The 27,821-nt window shown below is 36.7% G+C and overlaps 1 protein-coding gene across 1 annotated transcript in view; it reads right to left on the bottom strand.

Annotated features, from left to right (window-relative positions):
- The window catches only part of Tll1 (tolloid like 1), a 184,168-nt gene that overhangs the window by 24,744 nt on the left and 131,603 nt on the right, over positions 1-27,821 (bottom strand). The window contains exons 10-16 of the mRNA XM_028881029.2: positions 26,375-26,477; positions 23,540-23,656; positions 22,286-22,431; positions 9,133-9,328; positions 7,507-7,632; positions 4,306-4,466; positions 756-936 (exon numbers count right to left, since the gene is read on the bottom strand). Coding sequence (XP_028736862.1) covers positions 756-936; positions 4,306-4,466; positions 7,507-7,632; positions 9,133-9,328; positions 22,286-22,431; positions 23,540-23,656; positions 26,375-26,477 — 1,030 coding nt within the window. The remainder of the gene's footprint in view (positions 1-755; positions 937-4,305; positions 4,467-7,506; positions 7,633-9,132; positions 9,329-22,285; positions 22,432-23,539; positions 23,657-26,374; positions 26,478-27,821) is intronic.

Here is a 27,821-nt window from a genome sequence, read left to right on the forward strand (position 1 = left end):
TTTTGAAAGTCAGAAGAACAGTTTTATAAAAAGTGAGTTTTATAAAAACTGAGAAAATAAGATTTACTCATGTTTATATATTTGCAAAAATTAGGGAGTATTTTTACATTTCTACTTTTTATGTGAAAATGTACTTTTAATTAATTTAAGGTTCACTAACAGTCACAAACCATTAAACATTAGGTATTGTTATATCTATATAAAACATAATTTAAATTACATTTCCAAAATTCTATTGAAAGCTATATAAAATTATACATGATATAAATTATATATTTTTATAACTGCATTTTCCCATACTTACTACAATGATTTATGTGTAAACAATTCAAAACATGACTTTGACTTCAGCCTAAAATATTAAAAAAATATAAAATAGGAAAAAATTTAGTGCTCAAATGAGCTCACATTCTCTGAGGCAATAAATATTATTTGGAAAATCTGCCAGTTTGGAGAAGTCATTATTACTATGCACATGTAGGGAATAGTCAGTATGTGAAAATGTTGTAGTCTTGTACCAGAATTTGCTACAATATTTAAACTTCTATAAGAGCTATTATTTAGGGACAGCACTTCATCTGGGTCTGTATTATTAATATAATATACTAACACTGCATTAATCAAAATGTTAAACCTAGCCCAGGCATTGCACACACCTCCCACTTACAGAAAGCAGTGAAGAAGTGATAGCAGTTAAAATCAATTCACACTGAAAGAGAGAAACTCATGCACATACAGCATGTGCACACTTATACCTGAGAAAAAATGTGCTTTAAAGCCCTTCTTGGATACAGTGTTGTCTGATTTGAATTCAATCCTCATGTTGTTGAAGTGGGAAGTGATCACGTCCGGTACGTCAGCTCCACAGAATTTGCCATGCAGTTTAGACTCAGAGGAAAGGCCGCTCCAGATCTCCACAAAGTCGTATTTGCAAACCTGGACAAACATGGTTGTCATGATCACCAATTAGAGAGAGCCAGATGATTGACATTTGTGTTAGAGACCCGCCATGGTTTTCATTCGGTAGCCCCATGGTAGTCCTACTGGGATTAACGCATACACAACAAGTGGAGCAGGACTCAACTGTGAGCAGATGGCACAAAAGTTCTTGAAGTTCACTGTTGAAAACTTCCTGGAGTGGCACGTGCCCGTGTCAATTTCCTTGTCTGATTCATAGCGTGTGTGTATCTTTTACAAAAATGCCAAAATACGAGGATAGTTAAGATGAGCATTTGTCCAAAGATGGTATCAATGAAAAGAAGATAAGCTATGGTTGTTGCCTTCATTTGATTTTTATTTTAAATTTCAGGATGAATTGTGACAGCTTTTGTCAAGTCTTATCTAACACTGATGACAAAACATAAAATTCTGTGCTACATTTTTCCTGGAATGACCACTATCAATAGAAGTCATCCTTTCCATTTTGGTGAAAAAAAAAAAAAAAAAACCTATGTTCAGAGATTTTTAGAAAACATGTACAAAGGTATACTTACTACAGGTGTTTGTACTTGACTAACATTCCCAAGTTGGGTTAAGAATCCTGAAAGCATTATACTCTACCAAACAGCACTGATTGTAACTCTAAGGAATAGCTAGACAATTGGTGTGTAGTAATAAAATCCTGTCTTTAAAGCTTATTAGAAGGCTCTTGTTTCTTCATTTCCTGCATGGTTAGGTACTGTAAGCTATTCTGTAGGACATCTACAGGACTGTAAACAAATGCTAAATCTCTTCAGTGGAATAAGCCATGAATTTGTTACAAAACGAAGTAAGATCATCTGATTTATTTACCTAGCATCAGGAAAATGCAAGAAGCTAACTGAATGCCAAGTATTCTTAAGCAATTTTATAGCCACTAGCAGATGTTTCCACAGCACACTTTTCCCAAGCTCTAACAGAGCATGTTCTGCAGAATGTATCTTGCGTGAACAACTTTCTTATATAAATGTATAATTAGCAAGGTTTAACAATGCATACGATTGAACCCTGGAGCATGATCTGTGCTTTGAAATATGTCAACTCGAATCACTAGGGTTTTTGTGATATTAATTAGGTGCTAAATAAACAAAATGCTACTGGGAAGAATGAAGTAATTTTCTGCATACTTTTTTAGACTGTGATGTTTGTTGAAAGAGAATCCATTCTAAAAGAATGTTTCAGATGCTGAATTTTTTTGCAATTGACTTTCTTCTGGACATCAGTACAGAGAATGAACTGATGAAGTTTTGACTAATTCTAATATTCTACAAGTCAATGTTTTGCTTGGGTCTTTTATTGCAAACAGATAAGTTATCAAGCTATGAAAATACACAATGCTGAGATGGTATTCCACACAGTAACACCATTTTAAGTCTAAGAATTCTGGCGTATGTTAACAAGTTTACAGCCAGATGTTCTGTGAATAGTGGCCATTACAATGTGAATAAGGCTTCCTAGAACACAAATCTGCATTGTACAAAACCACCTCTGTTCCTTCCTCCTGCACACAAGCTTCTTTGCCTCTCACACCATAAGTCAATTCCAAATGCCTCCCCTGTCGCAACTGATCGCTGCAGCAATAATCATAATAGTGGAGATGACTCAACACTCAGTCAATATCAACTCAAAGGCTACGAGAGAAATCTCATTTCTGAAAAGTGTGGATCCATATAAAATGTATTATAAAATTAATGTTTTCATTTCAATATTACCCTGATTTGAAATAATTGTTAAAGAACAATATGGTGTCTGTGGAATAAATATGTTAAGAGGTTTAATTGATGCCTATCCCATCATTTTTCTTGGATATGACATTAGAAAATAATCTAAATAAATCTACTGATGTGTGTGTGTGTGTATGTGTGTGTGTGTGTATGTGTGTATGATCTTCATATGTGTGTATCTGTAGGTGTATATGCACATGTATAGGTCAGATGTCAACTTCAGTTACCATTGCTCATGAGCTGTCCACTTTCTTTTCATGACCCAGTGTTTCATGGCACCTGAAGATCCTCCTGTCTTGGAGTCCCCAGTGTTGGGACTACAGCGTGTGCCACTGTGTCCTGCTTTCTGGGCAGGTGCTGGCTATGGAACCTAGATTCTCATGTTTGCATGACAGGGACTCCCCTAAATAAGCTCTCTCCTTATCCTAGCTGATTAACTTTTGTGACTCCACAGTTCCCCCAAATGCCTACATTTACCTCCCGAAACCCACACTCCACATTTAATTCAAAGACTCTGAAGGATTTTTTTTAATGCATAAAGATATCTTTACCTTTATAAGTTGGATACTAAAGAAAAGATATTTAAAAGAAAAAAAAGAGGAATATGGAGAAAAAGGAACAAGCGCCAAAAGTAATTATACCAGAGAAGTTGTGTATAAAACCTACAGAAAAACCCCAATAACAATGGCCTGGGGTACTCATACATTACATTTCTGATCCCAGATTTTGCAAGTTTCAGTAGGCATACAGAAAAGGAAAGGTAATTTTCATTAGTTAATTTTTCATTATACTCAGTTGAATTAAGCTATGTTGAATTAAATACAAATGTAGAAATAAAAATCAGAAGAAATGAATAAAAAAGGTTTTAATAGAAAAATGAGATATCACAGGAAACAGGTACTTCTAACCATATCTCTAAAAATAATCAACTGAAACCCCAAATCCAGCTGACATTTTCTAGCTGTCATTACTAAGCATTGATTTACACCTGAATTTGGTGTGTCTTTGGATTGCCCACAGACATTCCCAAAGAAGTGATTTCATGAGTTTCAGTGAGGTCATATGTCAAAAAACTGAGCCTTCAGTTCAGTAAGCTATATTTCGAAAAGAAATAACAATGTCACCTAAGTTTATATTTCCTTAGACTAAAATTAATATTTTGGTATGTAAACCATGAGCACAGTTCACAATGAAAAACTACATACATTTGAAAATATATCAATTTCCAAAATAGAATATATTGAATTCTCATAAGTGGACACTTTCGTTCTGAATCAATTATTGTTTGTTTTTCATTTATTATTTTTCTAGAAATATCTATGTTATACAGAAGCATATCCTAAATACTCTATAGTTATTTAGCTAATTGTGAGAATATTGGATATTAAGTTAACTGAAAAATCCCTCAGGTAACTTTTGATCTCCATACGAATATAAATCTCACCCTCCAGCAGAATCGTAAGAACTTGCTGGAAAAAGCAATGGGGTAAAGAGGAGGACATTTACATGAATGAATCACATTCTCTTCCTCCTTTTGAGTTGGTCAGATTGACTTGGGCATTCTCAAAACGTGATAAAGATGGTGTAGACCTTGCTCACTTACTTCATTGCCTTCTAATTCAAAAAACTCGAACTTCACAGAGATTCTGTACTGACTTGGCGCGATCACTTGCCACACACAGTTTTTGTTGGGAGGGTACTCTTTCGGCCAGCCGGGAGTGGTGATGGTGCCATTGAGCTTTGTAAGAAGTCCTCCGCAAGCAGCTAGAAGGGTAAAGGAAACAGTTCTCCTTAATGAAGGTGCCCCTTCTCAGCACCTCCCCTTCAACACCCACCATATCAGCTAAACGTGAATCAGCTTCTAGCTGTCAACTCGAGAAGCTGTACTCTCAGTCTTTAGGTTTTAGCAAAAGAATTTTATCATCAAATCCCATTCATAAGCTGTTAACCAGAGGTTTGGGAATGAAGAAAATTATGGCTGAAGTACATTTTAAATCACTTCAAAGTTTGAGTGAATAATATGAAATCAGGTACAAGGTTTCTTCTCTTCTAAGCAAATGTAAAATATCTTACAGTATCTTGATGACTGAAAAGTTAAAATAAAATTATATTTATGAAATTAATAAGATTGTTGGAACTAAGGAAAACATATAGAAATAGATGATAGATAACTGATGGGTTGATGATGGCTAAGTAGACAGAAATAGATGATTTAGATATACACACATGCATACATACATATATAGAAACACAGATGATTATAAATAGATGCTGATGACAGATGATAGATAGATACTTAGATATGTAGATAGATAGAGATGATAGATATATATATAGAGAGAGATGATGATGATAGATTTATAGAGAGATGGATAGATAGATGATAGAGAGATAACATAAAACATTCTGATAAAATAATACCACACCCGCGTTTTAAAATTCCCAAATTTTTTCCCAAGGCAAGTAAGACCATTTAGCCCACACTAGCAAGAAAGCTAAAAAAAAAAAAAAAAAACACACACACACAGAGAGAGAACATATTATTCCAAAGCATTTCAACAAGCACACACTGCACACAGCTCATAACTGATTCCTGGGATGTTCAACAGTGGCCTGAGATGACTGTTTTGTTTACATGCTTGGGTAAACATAGGTATTGTGTATTTACTACTGATTAGTAAATATTCAAAGTGACTGGTTCACTCATTTTTACTGGGTTTTTGATAAATGACTATGAAGGAAAAGGTTTATTTCTAGGAGTCACGTGTAAGGAATAGGCATGTCAATCTTGGGCATGCAGCTGAGTGGTACAGGACCTGCCTATAACATGCCAGGCTTTGGCTTGAAGCTGCAGACAGCAATAAGAATCCTTAACAAGAGTCATTTCCTTTCAGGATTGGTATCCAATGTGCTCTTTTAAAGTACTTCACCTTCTTCTTAACTATGCCATTTTCATTTCTGTATCTAGTAAAAAGAGGAAGCTGGTAGTTAAATGTAGAAGTAACCGTCTTATTCAATAAGAAACACAAAACCAATGCAAAGAAGAAAGCCAAGAGGTCAGAGCAATAGCTAAGAGCTAAAACCCTTACCCTTCCTCTTGCGGTGGTCCTACCTCTCCGAAAGAGAGCTACTTCCTGTGTGTTTGTCTTTATAAAGACTTTTTGTTCTGCCTTCTCATTGGTTATAAACCCAACCACATGACTGCCTCGTCACTGCCTGTCTGTACAGACCTCCAGGTCTTCTATGGTTGGTATTGAGATTAAAAGCATGTGTCTCCATGCTGGCTGTATCCTTGAACACACAGAGATCCGCTTAGCTCTGCCTCCCAAGAGCTGGGATTAAAGGCATGCACCACCGCCGCCCAGCTTTTGCTATGGCTCTAATAGCTCTGACACCCGGGCAACTTTATTTATTAACATACAAATCACATTTTAGTACAAATAAAATATCACCATATTTAAATATGTAGGATGGAGACTTAAAAGCCGAGTATGAATTCAAACTGTTAAAGAAATAAGGAGGCAGTGTCATTTTTTAAAAAAAAAATAAGCCAATAGGGGGCACAGCATCAAACATAAAGCAAATACTGTTACCACTTATATATAATCATAGCAGATAACAAAAGGCTCACTTTCAGAAGACTTACATTTTGGTAGGGAAACTCTGAATTATATGACTATAAATTGTAAATTCTGTGAAGAAACAGTGGGGTCTAGAAAGATAAATTGACGGGAGGGAAGATTAGCCAATACACTCTGCCTTTCCACTGAGGGATGAGGCCTGTGTGAAATGGAGGAAGGAGACTTGGGAGATGGCTCAGAGCTTAAGGGAACTTGTCGCTCTTGCACAGGACCTAGATGGAGTTTCCAGCACCCAGATGGCGGCTCACAATCATCTGCAACTCCAGCTTGAGGATCCAACATCCTCATCCATCTTCTAAGGGCACCAGGTATGCATGTGATGCACACATATACATGGAGGCAAAATAGGTACGTACACACAATAAAATAAATATTTTTTTAAAAAATGTAATGAAGGAAGAAGAATTAAAAAGAAGCAGCTTTAAATAGTTAAGAATGGGACTATAGCCCCTGGTAACAAAATATTGTATGCAAATCCTCATGTGAGATTTCAGTGAAGAAATGTTGGTAACTGTGACTAAGATGCCATTGTATAATAAATTTTAACTCATAAAATATATAGTTAGCTTGATGCTAAATGCTTATATCTGTGTCAAATGATGAAGATGTGAAGAAGGTCAAATTTGGGCTGGTTAGTCTAAGAAGTGAACAAGTATAATCTATGCATGCAACATTCAAGAAAATGATCAAAGCTATAGCTATAGGAATGTGTAGCTGATACATTCATGTACAAAGAATGGGAGTGAGGTGTGTACAGACACAGGGAGGGCTGAAGAGACACCTGAAGGGAGGAGGAGGGACTGGGTGGAACGATGCATACAGAGCCAGGTGTAGGTGAAAGCAGAAACACGTGCAGGTCCCATAACCAGAGGTGGGGAGGACAGATGCCAGTAACGAGAGAACAGGTGAGCTTTCATGTCAGCTGTGGTCACTGCAGGAGAAAATTAAGGGGGAGAGAGAGAGAGAGAGAGAGAGAGAGAGAGAGAGAGAGAGAGAGAGAGAGAGAGAGAGAGAGAGCAGGGTGGGGGAGACAGAGATAGACACAGAGAGACAGAGGCAGACAGATAGACAGAGGCAGAAAGACAGAGAAGGAAAGAGACAGACAGAGGCAGACAGATGGACAGACAGGAAGAGAGGGAGACAGACAGAGAGCGAGGTCCCACCTTCACAGCTTCTTCTGTCTGGCCCCAGTTCATAGCCAGGCTCACAGGCACACTGGTAGCTGCCCAGTGTGTTAAGGCACCTCTGCTCACAGCCCCCTCGGTCAGGTTTGGCACATTCATCTTCTTCTATAAAGTGAAGAGAAATAAAGAACAATTAGAGTGTTTAATCTTTGTTATTGAGAATGTAAAGCCTTTTAAAATGTGGAGTTTAATGGCTCTGAACAAAATAGACAACTCATTCCTCAACAAAGGTTTCTAATGAATAAGTGTTGCTGTGCGACCTGTAGGAATGCATGGTGTGGCAACAAAATCATAGAAGAAGAGAGGGACTAGCAACCTACCTGCTTCAGGGGGAACTGGAGGTCACCTTGTCTCACACACAGTGTGTGTTATTTCTGAACTTAAGGGAAAATGGGGATTACTAAATCCCAGAGACATTTTGGAATTAAGTTGAAAAAGCACAGCATCCCTTGCTGATTTCACAGTATAATTTGTTAAATATATCTCTTAGAAGCTGGAGACACACACAGCTGAGTGGCAGAATATATGGTTTTTATGTGAGAAACCCTGGGCTTAATTACCAGCACTCATACATTTACTACACACTACACACACACATACCACATGCACACTACACACACACATACCACATGCACACAAACATACACCACACAAAATCCTTAAACAAATACCATCAAGAAGTAGATTGAAGTAATTATAAATTTAAAAAATAATGAAATTTAGTAGATGACTAGATCTTTTAACGCTTTGGTGTTTTTATAGAGATATTTTGACTATGAACATGCATTTACAGAAATATATGCACTGTTTATTATATAAAATATAATGTGTATAATATGCATCAATTATATATAATGAATAAATGTTAGTATATAATAAACTCCAGTCCAATTTTTCTCAGACTCATATAATATACATTATTTTTAAATGTACACAGACAAAAGACAAGGTACACCATAATCTTATCCTTCAAAAAATAAACCAATGTGGGTTACACAAACACAAGCACCTCATGGAGACATGTATCAGCAAAATATTAAGCACTTGGACAATTAAATGCATGATCAAAGAAATAATAGTTTTCTACCACTGTGACAATTTGACAAAGCCAGAAAAATTCAGCATGTTAATATACATTTTAATGAATTTATATAGCTAAAGTGACAACTTTCTCTGCCTTTCAATTGACATAGTCAATTTCTGAGCAACTCTTGCTGAAAATGAACTATGCTATTTAGATAATGGAAATACTTAGATAACTACTGGTGAATTTTGGCATATGTAAATTAGCCAATTTATTTTATAAAAGCCCACACAGAGAAAAACCTGCTCATTCTTCTAACTAGAAATTTTCATTCAAATATAATACACTTCAAATAAGTGCCTTTAAATTTCTTACATGTAAATTTGATGCCACTTTTTGCACTAAAATAGCTTTCATTTTTCCGAGTAGTGAGCACTAGTTATAGAACATAAGAACACACTTAATTTTCAATGAACTCCAATTCAATCTGTCGAGACTCGAAGCTTAATCTACCCCTGAACACCACCACCACCAACAACGACAACAAAAACCCCTCGAATTTGTAAGCTGTTGCAAATTACCTTTAAAAAAGTTAGCAGCAAACCCTGCCTTGTTCACGGTCCCATCAGAAACAAACTTCATCCACAGGGTGTTGGAAGTAGATCTTATGTCTTCAGGCTTGTCATAACCACAGAACCGTCCTATCAAAGGGCTGCTTTCACTGGTTCCGTCTCGAACTTCTAGGTGGTCATAGGCACAGCTGTCATGTCTTTCAATCTACCATGGGGAGATGGTAAAAAATAATCAGCCCATCAATAGACGTTAGTAAGACAAGTGGGGTGGGAGGGTTGTTGTGCATCCTTAGTGGCACAGCACTGACTGGGTAATATGAAAAATGACACAAAGGGAGACCCGTGTACCCAATGACAGCAGCAGCTCTGCACACAGAGGAACTCAACCATTGTTTAAAAATCTATGGAGTAGGGCATCCACATAAGCCAGAGTTACCGGAGGGAAACGCATTGATTGGTTGACGGATTGGGGATCAGTAGAGTCACACTGTACAGCCCAGGCTATCATGGAATTTTTTATGTATTCCACTCTGGCTTCAAATTCAGCATCCTCACTGCTTCTTATTAAAAGTCATGCAGATGAAAATGTAGCAAGGTTAAATACAAAGAATTTTAATGTTAGAATTTTAATGTTAGGTTGGCCACTGTTTTCAAAATCATAGTACTAACCAGGATGAAACCAACAGAGGCAATTCAAATTCAAATTCAAAAATAATTGTTTCTGTGCTTAAGAAATGATAATTGATTTTTTTTACCCTGTTGATAACACTTACAATGGTTTTTTAACTGGATATAATAAATTACTTAATTTTTTTTTAATTTGTAGAAAATTCACTGTTTATTTAGTTACCATTGGAGTTTAAATACCTATATGTACAAAAGTATATTTCCCGAGAAAATGCATAAAATCAATAATTTTATGATATTTTTGTTAGTACCTACTACAGATTTGACATTATTTATATATTAGATAAAAGCTATCTGGTACTGACAAATAATATAGAGATGTATCATCATAAATGTTTGCAGTTGAGCCGCTTAGCAAATGGAGTGTTCCTCATGTATATAAATTACAATATTCAGAAATGCTTCATCCCTTCCCAACACCAATCTCAGAGACATTATCAGTGAATGGAATGCTGGTGTTTACATACTTTCCCAGGTTAAATCTGAGTGTAAAGCCCGAACAATGAATCTCCTCCACTGATGCTAATCACAACTGTACTTTATGGACTTGGGGTAACAACATTAATCACAGGTGGAAATGCAAGTTTTCCATCGACATCATGTGCTCAAGATTTTCCAGCTATATTAGATCACTTTACTGACTGATATTTTGGGGGAGGGTATAAATATGACCAAAGTTAAAAATTGAATTAAGAAGATGGAGAGATGGCTCAGTGGTTAAAAGCACTTGATACTCAGGCAAAGAACCCTGACTTAGCTACCAGCACCCACACAGCAGCTCATAACTGTCTATAACTCCAATTCCAGGGCACCCAACTCTCTCTTCTAACTTCCATAGGTTCCTAAAATTTTGTGTGTGGTACACACATACACTCATAGATTCACCACATACATGTAATTTTAAAAGAATAAATATCTGAATCAAGTTCATGGATGTTAAACTAATAACCATAAGTTCCATGAAAGAGAGAAGAAAGCCAATGTGAATATAAAAGAGAGAGAGAGAGAGAGAGAGAGAGAGAGAGAGAGAGAGAGAGAGAGAGAGAGAAGAAAAGAAAAATGGCAGTTTCTTCTAGAGTTAAAGCCTAGACGATTCGAGAACTGGGCACTACTAGATGCAATGTCATGCACAATCGCCATAAAATGAATATGTTTTGATAATAGAACTGTTCATTGATTACAGACTTTGAGGTAACCAGAGCATAAACTCTCCATGAATCTGGCAAGTTCATTACAATATAAACAAATCTAATATCCATAGAGACCACATTGAAAGTAAAAGTAAATGTTGAACATGTTTTCAAGAGCTGATATTTGACTGGCCCTTGAAGAAGAACACACAAAGAAGGGATAACAAGTTCAGAGTCTCAGAGGAACTCCACGTTTCATGTCCTGACTTAGAAAACTCCTTTTTCAACAGCTGCTTAGAGGAGAACCCAGAAAAAGGTGAGTGGTGTCTACTCAGTGAGAACTCAAATAAAGTAAATTGTACCATAGGTGTCAGGACTCACCACTCTTCCCATAGTTTCCAGGTGACTGCTTATAGCAGGACTCAGAGGAAGGCCAGACCCTGACTCAAAGACTATCCAGCCACACAACACACAAAGCACTGTATACGTGCTCATACACACACACACAGGTATGTGTGTGTGTTTACATTTGCATGTCCATGTTCAGAGCTAAATGATTAAATGATTGACAATGGCCAAAACATGTAAATAACATCCACCAACTGATATATGAACAGACATGTAAATAGAATGAAACATTATTTGCTGTTGAAAGGAAAATAAACTTTGATATGCACTACATTATGGATGAAATTTGAAGATCCTGGGGTAAGTGAAATAACCTAAAGTTAATTCTGAATTATTCTACTTACATGAGACACTAGACTATTCAGTTCATAGACACTGGAAAAATGGGTGTTATTAGGGGAACGAGGTAAAAGGAAATGGTAGTTGTCATTTAATGGCTGCACAATTATACACTGCAAGATCAAATGTGGTATAGAAATTGGCTTCAAGGCCGGGCGGTGGTGGCACAGACCTTTAATCCCAACACAGAGGCAGAGGCAGAGGCAGAGGCAGAGGCAGAGGCAGGCAGATCTTTGTGATTTCGAGGCCAATCTGGGCCACAGAGTGAGTTCCAAGAAAGGCGCAAAGCTACACAGAGAAACCCTGTCTCGAAAAACCAAAACCAAAACAAAAAAAAAAAAAAAAAAAAAAAAAAAAGAAAGAAAGAAAGAAATTGGCTTCAAAACACTATGAAGAATTCTCTTTTTTATTTTTTATTTTTGAGATTAAAATTTAGGTACAGGATTTGTTCCTTCCCTTTCCCCCCCAAATCCTTTCATATACCCTTCCCAGCTCTCCTTCAAATGGCCCCCTTTGCTCTGACTGTTATTGTATGCATATATGTATGTACATATGTACCTCCAAATACAACATGTTTAATCTGTATAATTTTGTCTAAATGTTTTTAGGACTGAATAGTGCATCTAAAATGAATATGGGGTGAATGTTATATTATATATACTTTATTATAGTAAAACAATCTCATAAATGTCATATGTAAATCAAGGTCTAAAGTAATACAAGTAACACAATCATGTTAGTATTTCAATCACAAATGATATAGTATTATAGATAATAATGCACGTGGCAAAACATTAAAAGCATTTTTGCTTTTGAAAAAATGGTAGACTACAATTTATAATTAGCCAGTTTATATTCTCAGTGGAACACCCCAAAACAGTAAGTAAATGACTAGCAGAAAAAACATAATCTAATTAACATCTTCCTATTCTGGATTACTAGTACATTCACAAAGCATACTTATTTATTGTATGTAACTTATTTTTAGTAAGTTAAACATGAAAAATGCTTAAAGAGACGAAATGATTACTTTCTGCCAGGCACAAGAGCAAGGCAAAAACTCACACGTGTGGCTAAGAATGCTGAAGGGTATCGCAAGGACGGTTAAGGCTGTTACACATCTCTGGCTTACGTAAGGGCAGCATCAGCCCACGGGGTGCGCAGCCATGCTGACAAGTCCTTCAAACTTTATCCCACTTGAATTAATGCATGTGGGGATTTCAATCTAAACAAGACTAAGCTCGGAGTTTATTTTACTTCTTTCTGTTTTGTGGGCATTTCTTTGAAGCTGTTCCTGTAAACATTTCCAGTCTCCCAATTTTTTCTGTGCTGTAGAACTGCATGCCAAAAGTCCTCAAATAAAATAGTACTAGAAGATCTTTTCCCGATAGCGCTGCCGATGAAAGGAGTTTCAGTGGTTCAAATGAATCCCATATCGCATACAAACTCACTTTATTATGTTGGTGTTAAGAGGCAATATATTCGGTAGCAGAAGAGAAAACTCCCAGGGTTGGTCTGTTCAGGACACAATTAAAAAAAAAAAAAAAAAGGCCATAGACCACAGACTGAATGGCTTTTAAGAAGTAAAACTGTTTCTCTCGTGTCTGAGAGCTGACAAGCTCATAGTTAAGGTACTGACAGATGCCTCAACTGGGATGTGTTTCTTAGAGGATGTGCACTCTCTGTGTCCTCTTCCTTTTTCACATGGGCCCTAAGCCCATTCGTGAGACTCCACCTAATCACTCCTAATTAACCCAGATCTTAATATCAGCATGGAGGGGGTCTCAAGCTATGAATTTTGAGAGTACAAGCTTACAGAAAGTCTCACTCTCAAAATGATGTGTCTAGTGTGCCTCTCTAACTAATATCTCTTCCCACAGAAAGCTACGTGAAGTTCATTAATAAAGAAACATGTCCATTTTTTTCTGTATTTAAATAATAAAGCAAGTAGCAAAATGAACAGTAAGGTATGGCACACACTGACTCCAAAGTACAAATGATGGCCTATGAGTGAGTGCTTCACAGCAGATGTCAATCAAATATAGGATAATTTTATCTCAATAGCCCTTTATCTGAAGGAAAAATGTTACCTAGATAGTGAAAATACAAAACCAGAAGTACTTTTGAAAGGAGATAAAAACTAAGCTAAATGAATTTGAAACTGTTTCATTAGATACAACAACAAAAAATGAGAACCAATGAGCTTGTTTTCCATAATTACACATTTTCAATATAAAGGACAGAATATTTGTTGGAAAGTAGAGGAGATGGTGAACAGCGCTGTCTAGTTCCTCATTTCAGTGGGATTGCCTTCAGTGTATCTCTGTTTACCATGATATTGGCTGTGGGTTTGTCGTATGCTGCCTTTATGATATCAAGGTACATTCCTTCTGGTCCAATTCTCTCTAGGACTTTTATCACACAGAATATTGGATATTATGGAATGTGGTTTCTATATCTAATTAAATAATTGTGTGATTTTTTTTGTCTTTAAAACCCATTTATGTGATTTATTATATCTAGTAACTTAGGTATATTGAACCATCCTTGCATCTCAGGGATAGGGCCAATTTGACCTGATCATGATGAATGACTTTTGTTTAATAGTGTGCATGAATTTTACTGAGGCTCCTCTTTGAATCTTTATTCATCAGAGATATTGGCCTATAGTTTTCTATTTTCATTGAGTCTTTACCTGGTTTTGATAGTAGGGTTATATCTTCATAGAAGGAGTTTAAAATTGTTCCTTTTGTCTCTATTTTTTTTTAAATAATTTAGGAAGTATTGATTATAGTTCTTTGCAAATCAGGTGGAATTCTACTGTGAATCCATCAGGACTTAAGCTTTTCTTAGTCAGGGCTGGTTTGTTTTTGTTTTGTTTTGTTTTTTGTTTGAATTTTAATCTCCTTGTTAGTTATGAGCTTCCTTAAGTTGTTGACTTCTCCTTAGTTTAACCATTGTGGTTTGGATGAATCTAGAAATTCATTTGTCTATTTTAGGTTTTCTATCTTAATGGAATGGAGGTTTTTTTTTTTTAATGTATTCTCTTATAACGTTATGAGTTTTTTTGGTGTAAGTTAAATGCTTCTCTATTCATCTCTGAGTCTGTAAGTGCTGGAAGCCCCAGGTAGAGCAAAAGGATAAGAGAAGGAAACTAAAGGGACACACACAGGCAAAGAAGTCAAATTATCCCAATTTATAGATGACATGATATTACACATAAAGAACCCAAATATTATATCAGAATATTACTAGAAATGATCAAAACTTTCAGCTAAATAGCAGGATACAGTGTCAACTTACAAAGCTCATTAGCCTTCAAAATATATGAATAAAAAAAACACACTAAGAAGGAGATTATAAACACATTCCCATTCATATTAGCCTCAAAATAATAAAACATCCAGAAATTAACTCAACCAAAAAAGTGAAAGAATTCTACCATGAAAAAAATGTAAATCTCTGAAGAAAGAGCTTGAAAAAGGCATTAGAAAGTGAAAAGACATCCTATGTTCATGGATTGGTAGAATTAATACCATGAAGATGACCATTCTAGAAAAAACAATTTACAGATTCAGCGTAACCACAATCAACATTTCCATGATATTCTTCACAAAAATGGGAGGGGGGTGGTAAAACTCATTTGGAACTACAAAAGACACAAGACAGCCAATCTAATCCACAGCAAAACATATGACACCAAAGGATTGGTGAACCAGATTTCAGGCTTTGTTATAGAACTATAGTAATAAAAACAACATGGTACTGGCATAAAAGGAGAGACATAGATCATTGGGGAAAAAATACCCAAGCGCAAGTTCACATAACTGCAGCCTCCTGATATTTGACAAGGATGCCAAGAACACACAGTGGAAAAAAGCTGACATCATCAACAAATGGTTGTGGGGAAACTGAATGTCCATGGGTAGAAGAATAAAAGTAGACTTCTGTTTACATCTGGTAAAGGAATAATATCCAGAATATACAAAGAACTCAAAAAAACAAAAACTCAAGCAAACAAATGATGCAGTAAAATAATGGCATATATATTTTAACAGAGAGTTCTAAAAGATAGAAAAGAAAGAAAGGAAGGAAGGAAGGAAGGAAGGAAGGAAGGAAGGAAGGAAGGAAGGAAGGAAGGAAGGAAGGGAAAGAAAGAAAGAAAGAAAGAAAGAAAGAAAGAAAGAAAGAAAGAAAGAAAGAAAGAAAGAAAAAGAAAGAAAGAAAGAAAGAAAGAAAGAAAGAAAGAAAAAAAGAGAGAAGAAAAGAAAGAAAGAAGTTTAACTATAAAATATCTTAATAATTGTTCAACATCCTTAACAATTGGGCAAATTCAAATTACAACGACTCTGAGATTTCATCTCACCCTAGTCAGATGGCTAAATTCAAGGAAACCTCTAATAAGAAATGCTGGTGAGGATGCAGGAAAAGGAAGCTTTTGTTTACTGTTGGTGGAACTGCAAATTGGTGCAGCCACTGTAGAAATTAATGAGAATTCTCAAATGTTAAGTGTAAATCTATGATATAACCCAGCCATCCCACTCCTTGGCATATGACATCCTAGTACACAGATCACTCAGCCATGTTCTTTGAAGGTCTATTCACAATAGCTAAAAGATGAAAACTCCTAAATGCCAAGTTAAGTTGATGAATGAATCTTGGAAACTGTGGTATATGTAGACAATGAAATTCTAGTCAGCTGTAAAGACAATGAAATGTCCAGGTAAATAAAATTAAAAATATTTTACTGAGTGAGTTAATCCAGGCCCAGAAAGATAAACATCACAAGTTCTTTCTTATCTGCAGACTGAGTTCTGAATCTTTACATCAGAGTGTATGAGCTTCAGTGACCTCAGACCAGGAAATTACGGGCAGAGGTGGGAAGGGGGCAGGAGATGAGTGGCAGAGAGACAGGCAGTGCTATGAGTGGAGGAAAATGGGAATAAGGAGGTTGAAGTGGACAGCAGATAACACCAGGGCTGTTTGATGAAAACATAGGGAAACATTTATAAGCTTACTTTAGATATAGTGTAGATATGTATGTATGTGACTACATATACGTGCATTGTGTATATACCTATGTATTTAAGTGATGTTATACCATTTGAAGTGATGGTACTTCCCCCAAAAGTCATGCATCGTCTGACATAAATCCATGGAAACCTCCCACAAGTTGTTTTTCACAGAAATACAAGAGACTCCCCAAGCAATATGACCTATTGCCATTGTCCTTGGTTGCCTTTCTGAACCTGGAGGTGAGACTATATTGCTGAAGACAACACACACCCAGGACTTGAAGGAATTGAACTGAAACTGACTTGAAACCCTACTCCTAGAGGAATGACTCTCAGGTATCAGAATGTGCAATGCAAGTTACCAAGAGAGAAGAATAATCAGTAGTTCTACCTAGCTGTAAAGTCTAAAAAATAACAAAAAAAATAAGGGCAGAAAAATATTCTCAATGCTACAATAGCGGCACTTTTATCTCCGGGTAACCAGAGGCCTTTTAATTGTATTTAAGGTCCACTCAATAGGAAGGAATTCAGGCCTGAAACTGTAAAGCTAGCCAGTTACCTGTGACTGGAGAGGTCATGGTCTTGAGAAGAGAACTGACTACTGTTTTTCTCCTAAAATCAATACAGTTTCTAACTATATTCTAAATGTTTATCTTTATATTCACAATATATAAAATCAAGTGTAGATTTTAGCCCTCATCAAAGTTTCTTTTTGCCACAGATAGAGACTGTTACAGAAATCCACAGCTGGTCAAAATGCAGAAACAAGTGACTATGCGTTGCCCAAATCTAACTGATATTTTGGTAATACAACCCCTACACCTAGGACTAGGGGAATGTTATGAAAGAAGAAGCAGAAGGATTATAAGAATCAGAATTCCAGGATGCCTGTGGCTAGATAGTATCCCATAGGCACTATAGGAAAAATGCAGCTGTGAAATCACAACTTGATTGCCTAAACAGGACCAGCATAACGACAACATCAGTTGATATGCCAACATGGAGAGGGGACATTCCATATTGTCCCAAACCTTAATGAAAACTGTGGTTGTCAAGGGCTGCTGAGAGAGGGAGAATCAGTTTCCTCAAGGAATAAGCTCTCACATAGGTTGCCCAAACACAAATAGTTATCCCTGGACACATACACGTACATAAAGTCAATGCTAAATACCCCCTAGTAGATTGTGTATACATGTGTGCATATGTATGTATGTATGTATGTATATGTGTGTGTATGTATGTATATGTATATGCATGTGTATACAGCAATCATAACTAAATAAGAGGTCATGAACTAGGGAGAGAGAGGAAAGAACATTGGAGTAGCTGGAAGAAAGAAAAGTTGGAGTGGTGTAGACACAGTACTTATGTTTCAAATGAAGTCCTCAAAAATTAAAATGAATAAAAATTGAAAACAAAAGATACAATCTTTATCTTGGAAACATGGTATTTAAGCACTTTATTTTCAAATTTATTTATTCTTATATAATGTGTATGATTGTTTGCTTCCATATATGCCCGGTGCCTGTTTCTGTCAGAAATCTGGAGTTAGAGAAAGCTATGATCTGCCATGTGGATTCCAGAAACAAAATCTATGTCTAAACTCCAGCCCCAAAGAAATATATGTTTAAACAAAAATATATTCCCATAAACAGATAATTAAATAAATTAAATTAAGTGCCTTCTAGAACAGCTAATGTAACAGGGTTGATCTTTTTATACTCACAGTATTGTAATTATGTTCTATAGAACTGTTGAGAACATGTGAACTAACACGTATGGATCCATTGCTCCTTGGCAAACATAATGTTGGTCTGTGAGATTCTAGTCACAAAATATTTTATCAACAAATCATTGCACAATCTTGTTTTAAGTGTATTTCTATTTCAGGATATTTTAATTTATATCGTCAATTCATTAACACGGAACTCAGAGCCAACAACGCTCTGACTCATTCCTTAATGAGGCTTATCTAACTCACATTCTCTTAGTAAGGCACATCACAGCTTGTAATGTGCCTGTTAGGTGCTGAGTATGTGCCTGTAAATGATCTAAATAGAATATTGATTTGAGGCTTCCATAATTTTTTTACTGAGTAGGAAAATTAGCAAGTAAACCAGAATCAACTGTGTGTGGATACCAATCCTGGTTTCATTTTAATTGGTAAGGAACTCAGTGAATGACCCAGGCTTGGGCTCCTCCCCAGGAGACTTAGGGTTTGGCCAGACACCTAAGTCTTTGCACTTTCTGAATGTCTTAGAACTCAGGATGTCTAGTCTAACTTCAAACAGAAAACACATCAAGTCCTCCATAGTCTAAATTTAATTTACCCATTTATTCTTAGTGCCTCCGTACTGAGACTCACATAATTTTCCTAAGAAAGGGTGCTTCAATTTAAACCACAGAACACCAGGCACTCTAACGTTTATATCCATACTTTCCATTATCACAGAGCCATTGGTGTTGAAGATACAGTGACTCACAACACAGTCAATTCTTCTAATCTTTGTGATCATATTTTAATGACAAACATAAACCAAACCCATAAATACATACAGGTCCTTAGCTTAGATTCAAGTAGTCATAATTTAAGTGAACAAAATTGTGTGATTGTTTAGAGATAACTGTGGGTAAGGGAATGATTTACTCTTACTGAGGTGCCAGGCACATATATTTTAAAGAAAGAAATAAACAAAGATACGAGTAAGGGTGATGTCTAGAGACAGAATCAGAGGAACACTGAAAGCAAAACCTGTCTTGTGGGAAAAAGTTTCACAGTTGTGCGAAAGATAAGGAAGACCCTAAGAGTGGCTGTGAAGGAGTGAGAAGGGGCATGGGTTGAATCACAGCAACTCAATCTGGATTTTATTTTAGACTCGAAACGCTTTAGGTGATTGTAAGTGATGTTGCAACCACACACTACACAGAATAGAGTTAAGGACTGAGGTTCTCAATGTGAGTTCCAAGCAAAGGGGCAGAGAAGTGGTTAGACATTTGGTGTAAACCATGTTGTATTATGTTTAAGTGAAGGAGTAGACTTGAGGTACTATTTGGATGAGTGTTGACATCAAGTGTTGAAATGAATGAGAGGAGTGGGGTTAGTGTGTAATCGTGGGGGGAGCGGCGCTCTGGTTTAGTCACTTAAGAAGCTTAACATATATTTAAATGTGTTCAGCACATACGTGGGGGTGGAAACAATAGAAATAAGGCAAAATGAAGAAACAACATTAGAGATAGTAATAAAATGTTACATCTACCAAACTTAATCCCAAATGCACAGTGATCACTGCGTCATTTCTCCAATCAACAATAATTAAATGGCTAATATATATACAGTTATAAGTGCCTGAGATGAGAATATTTATCTTTATACCATCTTACATTTGAACAGTTGCTACTACTAAATTATGCATCAACTTCTTAATTGGTAAAAAAATAAAACTGCAGAAGAGCTAAGCCACTCACTATTCCCAGATATCTCAGTGTTTAGACATCATTTCTTTATTAAGAAAATTTTATTGAACACATACTGAATTATGTGTTTAATGATGGTTCATCTCTTAGTATTCAATATATCAGAAAATGGCAATAGGACTCTTACATATGTAAATTTTTAAGATTTTTTTAAAAAATTTTATGTAGATGTGTATAGTTCTGAGTTTATATATGTGTACCATATATATATGAACCATGTATGTGTGTTGCCTATGGAGGACAGGAGAGGGCATCAGATACCCCAGAACAGAGACAGGTGATTGTAAGTCACCTGAAAAGTGCTATGGGACCAGACTTGGGTCCTCTGCAATATCAGCAAGTGTTCTTAACCACTGAGCCATCTCTCCAGCCCAAGGCATACACGTTTTAATCAGACAGTTTAGTTCACTGTTCATTGTAAGCTAGCATAGTTGAATAATATCTATTATTAAAATAAAAATAACAAAATTCTTCTGTGAATCCACTTTAAACCAAGGTTTCCCAACTGCAGAGATGCCTGCAATATAAAACACAACATCGTCACCAAAGCAGAAAGGGCTTATTTTTCTTGATGAAAGGAGATACGTGTGGGCAATAAAGTAGCAAGTGCAAGCCAGAAGACAAGTATCAAAGATGGGTCACATAGGCCAGTGGGTGAGCTGGGAGAGGCTCTAACGGCACATATGTCTTCTAGATAGCCCTGATGCTGTTGCCATGGGAACAAAGACATGGCTACCGTCTCTGTCCTCAGTGCAAAGTATGCCTCACCAGGGACTGCATGGGTGCCTTCAGATGGCCTGCACACTGCGTCAGGCTTCTTCTTGTCAGTAGAAAAGTACTCCTCCGTCATGACACCTGGATTTCCAACTCTTACTTGGACCCACCACACCCACTCACTCGTCTCATTAGTTTGTCCCACATCACCTTGAACTCTCACTTTCTAGATTCTTTGACTGATTGAAGCATGCTACAGAGACTTTAAAATTATTCCTCGGGTCTTCACTTGGAATTGCTTTCTTTCTTAGTTCTTATTATTTACTACAGTTAAAGGAAAGGAGGAAGGAGGGAGGGAGAGAGAGAGGGAGAGAGGGAGGGAGGGAAAGAGGGAGGGAGGAAAAGGAGGAAGGGAGGGAGGAAGGAAGAGATGGAGAAAGAGAGGGAGGAAGGAAGGGAGGGTGTATTAGCCATCTTGGTTAGTTTCACAGTCAGATTTTGGTTCATAATTCTGATTGGTCTTGGGTATATTCTAATTTTTTGCATGGGTATGTGTGTGTGGTTATCAGTATGTGTATTCACGTGTGGATGGGCACTTGTGTGTGTTGGGATGTGTTTACATGTAGACACCAGAAGTTTTTGTCAGTGTCCTTTCCAATTTTTTTTCCACTTTATTTACTGAGGCAGAATCTCTTGCAATATCCAGAGTTTAGGGATTCTGTGTAGTCTATCGAGTCAGTTTTCCTGGTAAATACCCATTCTCTCCTCCAGGCATGCTGGGATCACTGGTGGCCCCCCACACCTGCCTAGCTTTTATGTGAGTTCTATGGATGAGAACTCTGGTCCTCAGGTGGGTGCTTTATCCAATAAACTATCTCTCAAAAGCATCGACAAATAATTTTTGATGAAGTTAAAAGCTCCTAAGAATGTTTATAACTTTATGTTTGTTATAAATGATTTTTGCAATCATATAAGAGCAAAATTGTTTTCTCCCTCATACTATAAAAAGAAACCTCCAGAGGGGAAATAAAGGTTCTACAATTTAATGGGCCCTCCAAGAAGTCTACAATAGAAGCTCACTGCATTTGCTTAATAAAAAAAAAAAAAAAAAAAAAAAGGCTTCAAAAGCTATTGTCAACACTTCAAACATTCTAATTCAAAAAGCACAGTTAATGTAAACTCACTTTAATCTTCTTGCAAATGTCTGTAACAAGTGGAAAAGGAAAAAAAGCAACCTTCTCTGCTTGATGTTACATTTTATAGGCTACCCTCTGCTTCTTCGCTGATTAAAAGGCTGATTCTCTGCCTCTCTGCTGATTTAATGGGGAGTCCTGTAAATGCCGCCAACATTTATAGAGCATATGCCCCATGAAGTTTCCCTAGAAGACTTTTTACCTCAAAGGCCTGAAAGGTCAGTCCAACATGGTAGCCCTCGGACACCATTATTTTCCACACACACTCTTTCATTGGCCGATAGTCATCTGGGTAATTGGGAGACTGAATCTGTCCTTCATTTTTCCGTATCTCACCTCCACAAATCGCTGAAGAAAGTGAAAAACAAGCAAGCAAATAAGACCTAGCATGCCATTTCAGTTTACTTTTCTTCAAAGGCAGCATTGATGGCCAGATCCTATGACAATGCAAAGACCATGTTATAAAGAAAAATCAAAGCTGGACAGTTGTAATGTTGTGAAGATTACAGGATAAACATAGTCATGTGACTGTACACATGAGAGGATGACCAGACAAGGATTCTAGAAGTTTTAATTGCTGTGATGTCTTAGAACTAAAATCGCTTATTTTTGTTTTTACTTGTGGGATCATTGTAAGGGTGTTGTCTGAGTTTGCTGTGTGATTCCGTGAGACACTTGCTTGGGTTTTCAAACACAGGAAAAAGAGCTCATTAGCAAAGAAACTTTACTCTAGGCAGAACCCCGGGGGCCTCTGAGACTAGCTTGTGTGCCCTGTGTGCAGGCATCCCTGGTTCTGTCCAATAATCCTCTCCTCCCCAGCCAGGAGGTGAATCTTGGAAATGAAATGCTCCCATTTACTCAACATTTTAAGGGAAGTGGGAATCTCCTGTCCTGGAAACTACTTAATCTCCTGCAGTGGGGAGGGGCTCCTCCACCCACAACCTGCCAAGAAGGGCTGTTTTACAGCCAGGAAGCATGATGCAGGCTCATTGTCTTCAAGAAATATAGAGCAAAGCCTGTAATAAATTCCTCCTCACTGGCTGACTCTTCCATTTAGACAAAGCATGCTTCAGAACTGTGCATAATCTCTCCCTGTGCAGTTTCCTAGAATGGAGTGTTTTACCACTACAAGGGTCAAACAGATTTAAAAAAAAAATCAGGACAAAGACAAATACTAATTCTCTTAACATTTCATTGCATCACAGACAAACTTCAGAATGCTTTGTCATGTCTGTTTCACTGCTGTATCACTTACACTAGAAAACCTGTTGCTCTTGCCTTTTAAGTTTATGGAGTTACTTTTATTAAAATCATCCTGTGAACATTACCATATTGGCTCAGAACATTATGTCATGGCAAAATAAGCTTTCCATATTGTTTTAATGAAGCCAAAGGAAACAGCATCTCTGTTGAGAGACTGGGGGTGAAGTGATTGCTGAAATTTAATGTGACTTGCCTTCATAGACAGCTGCAAACCCTTTTCCTACCCAGTTACTGCTGCTGCGAAACTCAATCCACATCCTGCTGTCTGTAGAAGTAAGAACTCCAGCCACTTTGTCCCCACAGAATCTACCTAAAGGAAATAAAAGGATAAAGAGAAGCTCCTAAATATGAATGGGTACTATGCTCTGTTTATGCTCCACACTTTAAATATATTTATATAGACATATAAATATATATAGATATAATTATATATACAAGTACATATTCATATATAAATTATATATACAGGTATATGTATGCATATTTATATACATATACAAATGCATCTGGCTCATATTTTTAGTGATTGAAGCTGTAACTTTGGCCTAATAAAGGTGAAGAAATAAAGCAGTCTCTATAGATCCACTTCAAAATCTTCAATCAACTGACACTGGTATCACTATCATAAAAAGAATTAAGAGTTAACCCCCAAACTTCATAAAAGATCACATGGGGCATCAAGACAGTGCTATGACTCTATGGGAAACAGAAAAAGTCACAAGTTGTTGTGAGAATTCAGAGCAATTACCAATTTGATCGCTCCTACAAGGGAACAATTTCCTCTAGACACAAAGAGAAGTTTTCCCCTTCACCAAAGTAATGATAATACCTCAGAACAAACAGTGTAAGATACCCCTGCTATCTTAAATTAACATAATGCTCCATCAGAGGAAAAGCTATGATAGTCCAGGGTATTATAAACAGATAAGCATTATCAAATTTATTCTGAATGCGAATCATTTTCTATATGCATGAGTTATTAACAACAAATAAAGAAAGTAACCAAATCAGACCTTCCTTGGCACATAACCCTTCCAGAGATTCATTGCTCACTTCTTGTTACCCTGAGCTTCCATGTGAAACAATGTTTAAACACACTATATATTATAACTCTATAATCATACTGTATATTTATATATATATATATGTATATATATACTACTCTGTAATCACACCATATATATCACAACTCTATCAACATACTATATTGTTCTCCATTCTAATAATTATTTTTATTTTTAGATTAGCATACAGCTACTAAAAATCCTTGTGGAATTTTTGAATAAGGTGTGCTTAGTAGGTTTTCCTTCTGTCTCATCTTACTTTCCCCTCCCACCACCCTTGATCTTCCTGTGTAAACACACTCCCTTCAGTCTCTTTTTCTTTCCTATAATCTTCGTGTCTTTATTCCAAGCCTTGTTCTTCCCAATTACCTAGCTTTACCTCTTTTCTAGTTTTTTAGGCTTTACTCACATTTACAGCCACAATGTGTGAACATGTATACACTATAGGCTGGGTCAACACATGAGAGAGACAGACTGTCAGCATTACTACGTAAGTTTATGTAGTGCTGGAAACAATCATATACATAAATTTAAAGTAAAAACTCACAGCTAATTTGAATAAAGAAAACTCATAGTAAGGGTCAACGAGTAAAGAAATGACTTCCAAAACCGCCCATTAAATTCAAAAGATGAGGCAAAGGACAGTGATGTGTTAGCTGTTGAAGGCATGTGAACTATCAACAATTTTGTCCAAATGCATCCTCCAACTTGAATTTCTTTAAATGCATCCTGGCGAGCTGAGTTTCTACAACTCTAACTCCTTTCCTGTTAGTCCAAAGCTGTCAATCTGAGCTACTCCATTCAGAGCTAAATCTTTCAAGGAATATTTCGGGAGAGATTTTCACAGGTTGTCCATGTCACACTGAGTGGGTCTGGTGGACCACCCTGCACTGCACCAGTGAAGCAGAGGGTGCCATCACACAAAGTGCTTTTCAGAGTGCAGATTCGGATCGGATTCTCCAATGTGAAGCCACCGAAACGCTTTCTGGGATTCCAGCTATACACACAACACATTATTTTATCTAGGTTGAGAAATTAGAAGCAGAGAACAGATGTTTTCACATCAGTTCAACTCTTTTTGGTTCTTGTTTTGAAATATTTCCACAGATGGCTCAGACTTACTGAGGCTGTTAAAATGATGTCCAAATCACCAGGTTTTAGATGTTAAGAAAAAAGATCAGTCTGGATTAAAGTTCACCTAAGCACAGCTATAACTGAACACAAAGGAAAGGTCACAATCTTAAAGGAAGGAGACAAAAGCTGAGGAGCTGCTGACCTGTAGGTGGCTCACAGCTTCTCTAACCTATGAGCAGAAGTTCCATGCTGAGAGCAAACAGTCATGGACACCAATCTGAGCTGCAGCTCCTGACACATACTAAAGATGCTCCTTCTCAGCCTCAGAAAGATTCTCCAAGAAACAAGACAGATGTCTATAGTCACTATGACAATGCCTGACATAGTGAGCCAGCTAACGAACATGTACCTGGTGATTCAGTCTGATGCCTTAGGAAAGAGACGCCCCCCCCCACACATACACACACACACACACACACACACACACACACACACTCACACACACAGTCACACACACACACACACACACACACACACACACACCATGTACATATGTAATCTATCAAAACTATTATCCTTAAATTTCAAATGCAGAAATAAATGCTGTGTTGAATCAAAATAAGGATAATCTTTGGGAAGCTATGCTCAATCATTGTGTTCAGATTCAATAATCTATCCCATATTTAGGTTACTTTAAATCATTGAATCAATCTATTCATCTATTTGTCCTTGAGCAGTTTTTGGTATGGTTGGAAAAAAGCATACAATTAAACATATAAACAAGTGCATTCATATGGAGTCAAATCCTCAGATAACTCTTGGAAACATCATCTGCTTCTCCTCTGGATAGAATATATACACAGCCCCAGAGAAGATGAGTTATCTCTTACCAAGGAGAGGTGACTTCCTCCAGTAACCATCTCTTACTTCAATGTAGTCATACCAGCACAAACTACTCTTGTAGAGGTCCATTGTGGTAAAATTTAAGACAATCTGCAAAACACAGGGAGTAAAAGTGACGTTTAGTTCACAGCTGTTTGATTCCAGGACAGAAGCAAGACAATGAAAATAGACTCCTCTTTTCCTGTATTCACATTGTCCACATAATTAAAAACTTGGAACCACATTTTCTTATTCTTCTTAGTATTATTTGCCTGTTTGTGTGTGTATGTACTCAAGTGTATGAGTGCATGGAAGCGTGTGGGGTGTGGGTAGTGCATGTGTATAGCATGTCTGTAGAAGTCAGAGGACTGCCTCAAGTGTCAGTTCTCAGACATCTTCCATCTTTTTTTTTTTTTTAGGAAAGGTTTCTGATTAGTCTGGGACTTTGCCAAGTCAGTTTATAAACTGAAGAGAGAGCTTGTAGGGAGACCTCTGTCTCTCACGGCGCCTCTGCTGGAATGGCAGGTGTGATTGCTTCGTCTGACAGTTCACTCAACTTTGTAGTCTAGAGGTCTGAACTCAAGTGAGCACTCTAACAAGCAAGCCACATCCCAGCTGCATTCCTATTAATATGTAATAATAGCAACAGCAACTCACTGTTATATCATTGGGAATCACAACCATTTTAGCAATTAACCTGAAAACTATGTCAATTTGAGCAGTCCTAAAACAAACAGGAACATTTGTTCAAAAAGCTTATTTTAAATTTTTCCTAAGATAAATGATTTGAGCCATGAATAATTCCAATTTTTCCATGAATGACTTCTTTTTAATAATTTATTTCAAAGACAACCATCAAGACATCTATAATTACGTTAAAAATAAACACCATGTGTTATATCCCCAGAACACAATATCTTTGTGTGTGTTGTAATGTTTAAATACAGTCCTAGCATTCAGATTTATTCCTCTGAGTGTAATTAAAGGCAGATGGCACTGCATGTCTCCAGATCCAAGAAGATACAGGCGAAGGCTTCTGAGCTAGATGACCTTGTGCATGACCCTTTCTTCTCTTTGTTTGGAATGGTGCTGCATTTTATAAAGATAATGCAAGAACAAATTCATAAAAAGATGATTTTTTCTTATACTTTCATAAGAGACTTCACTTTTCAAATCACTAACTTCTTTATTTTTACTTGGTCATATGAAATGTAGAATGGAATTCGGAAAAGACATGTTCTTCTATGATGTCTAATTCATTTGGAAATCATTTCATATACTCAAAAGCTCATTTCAACCCTCTTGCACTTTAAATATATCTAATTGGTTTATGGGTCATAATAATTTGATTCTTTAGAAACTGAAATGAATGTTAGCCAAAAGCAATAAATTATGAAATGCCTTAGTATAAAACTATAATCTGTAACAATATTCAAGTAAACTTTTAGTTATAGT

This window comes from Peromyscus leucopus, chromosome 17, assembly GCF_004664715.2.
Source record: "Peromyscus leucopus breed LL Stock chromosome 17, UCI_PerLeu_2.1, whole genome shotgun sequence".
Taxonomy (NCBI): domain Eukaryota; kingdom Metazoa; phylum Chordata; class Mammalia; order Rodentia; family Cricetidae; genus Peromyscus; species Peromyscus leucopus.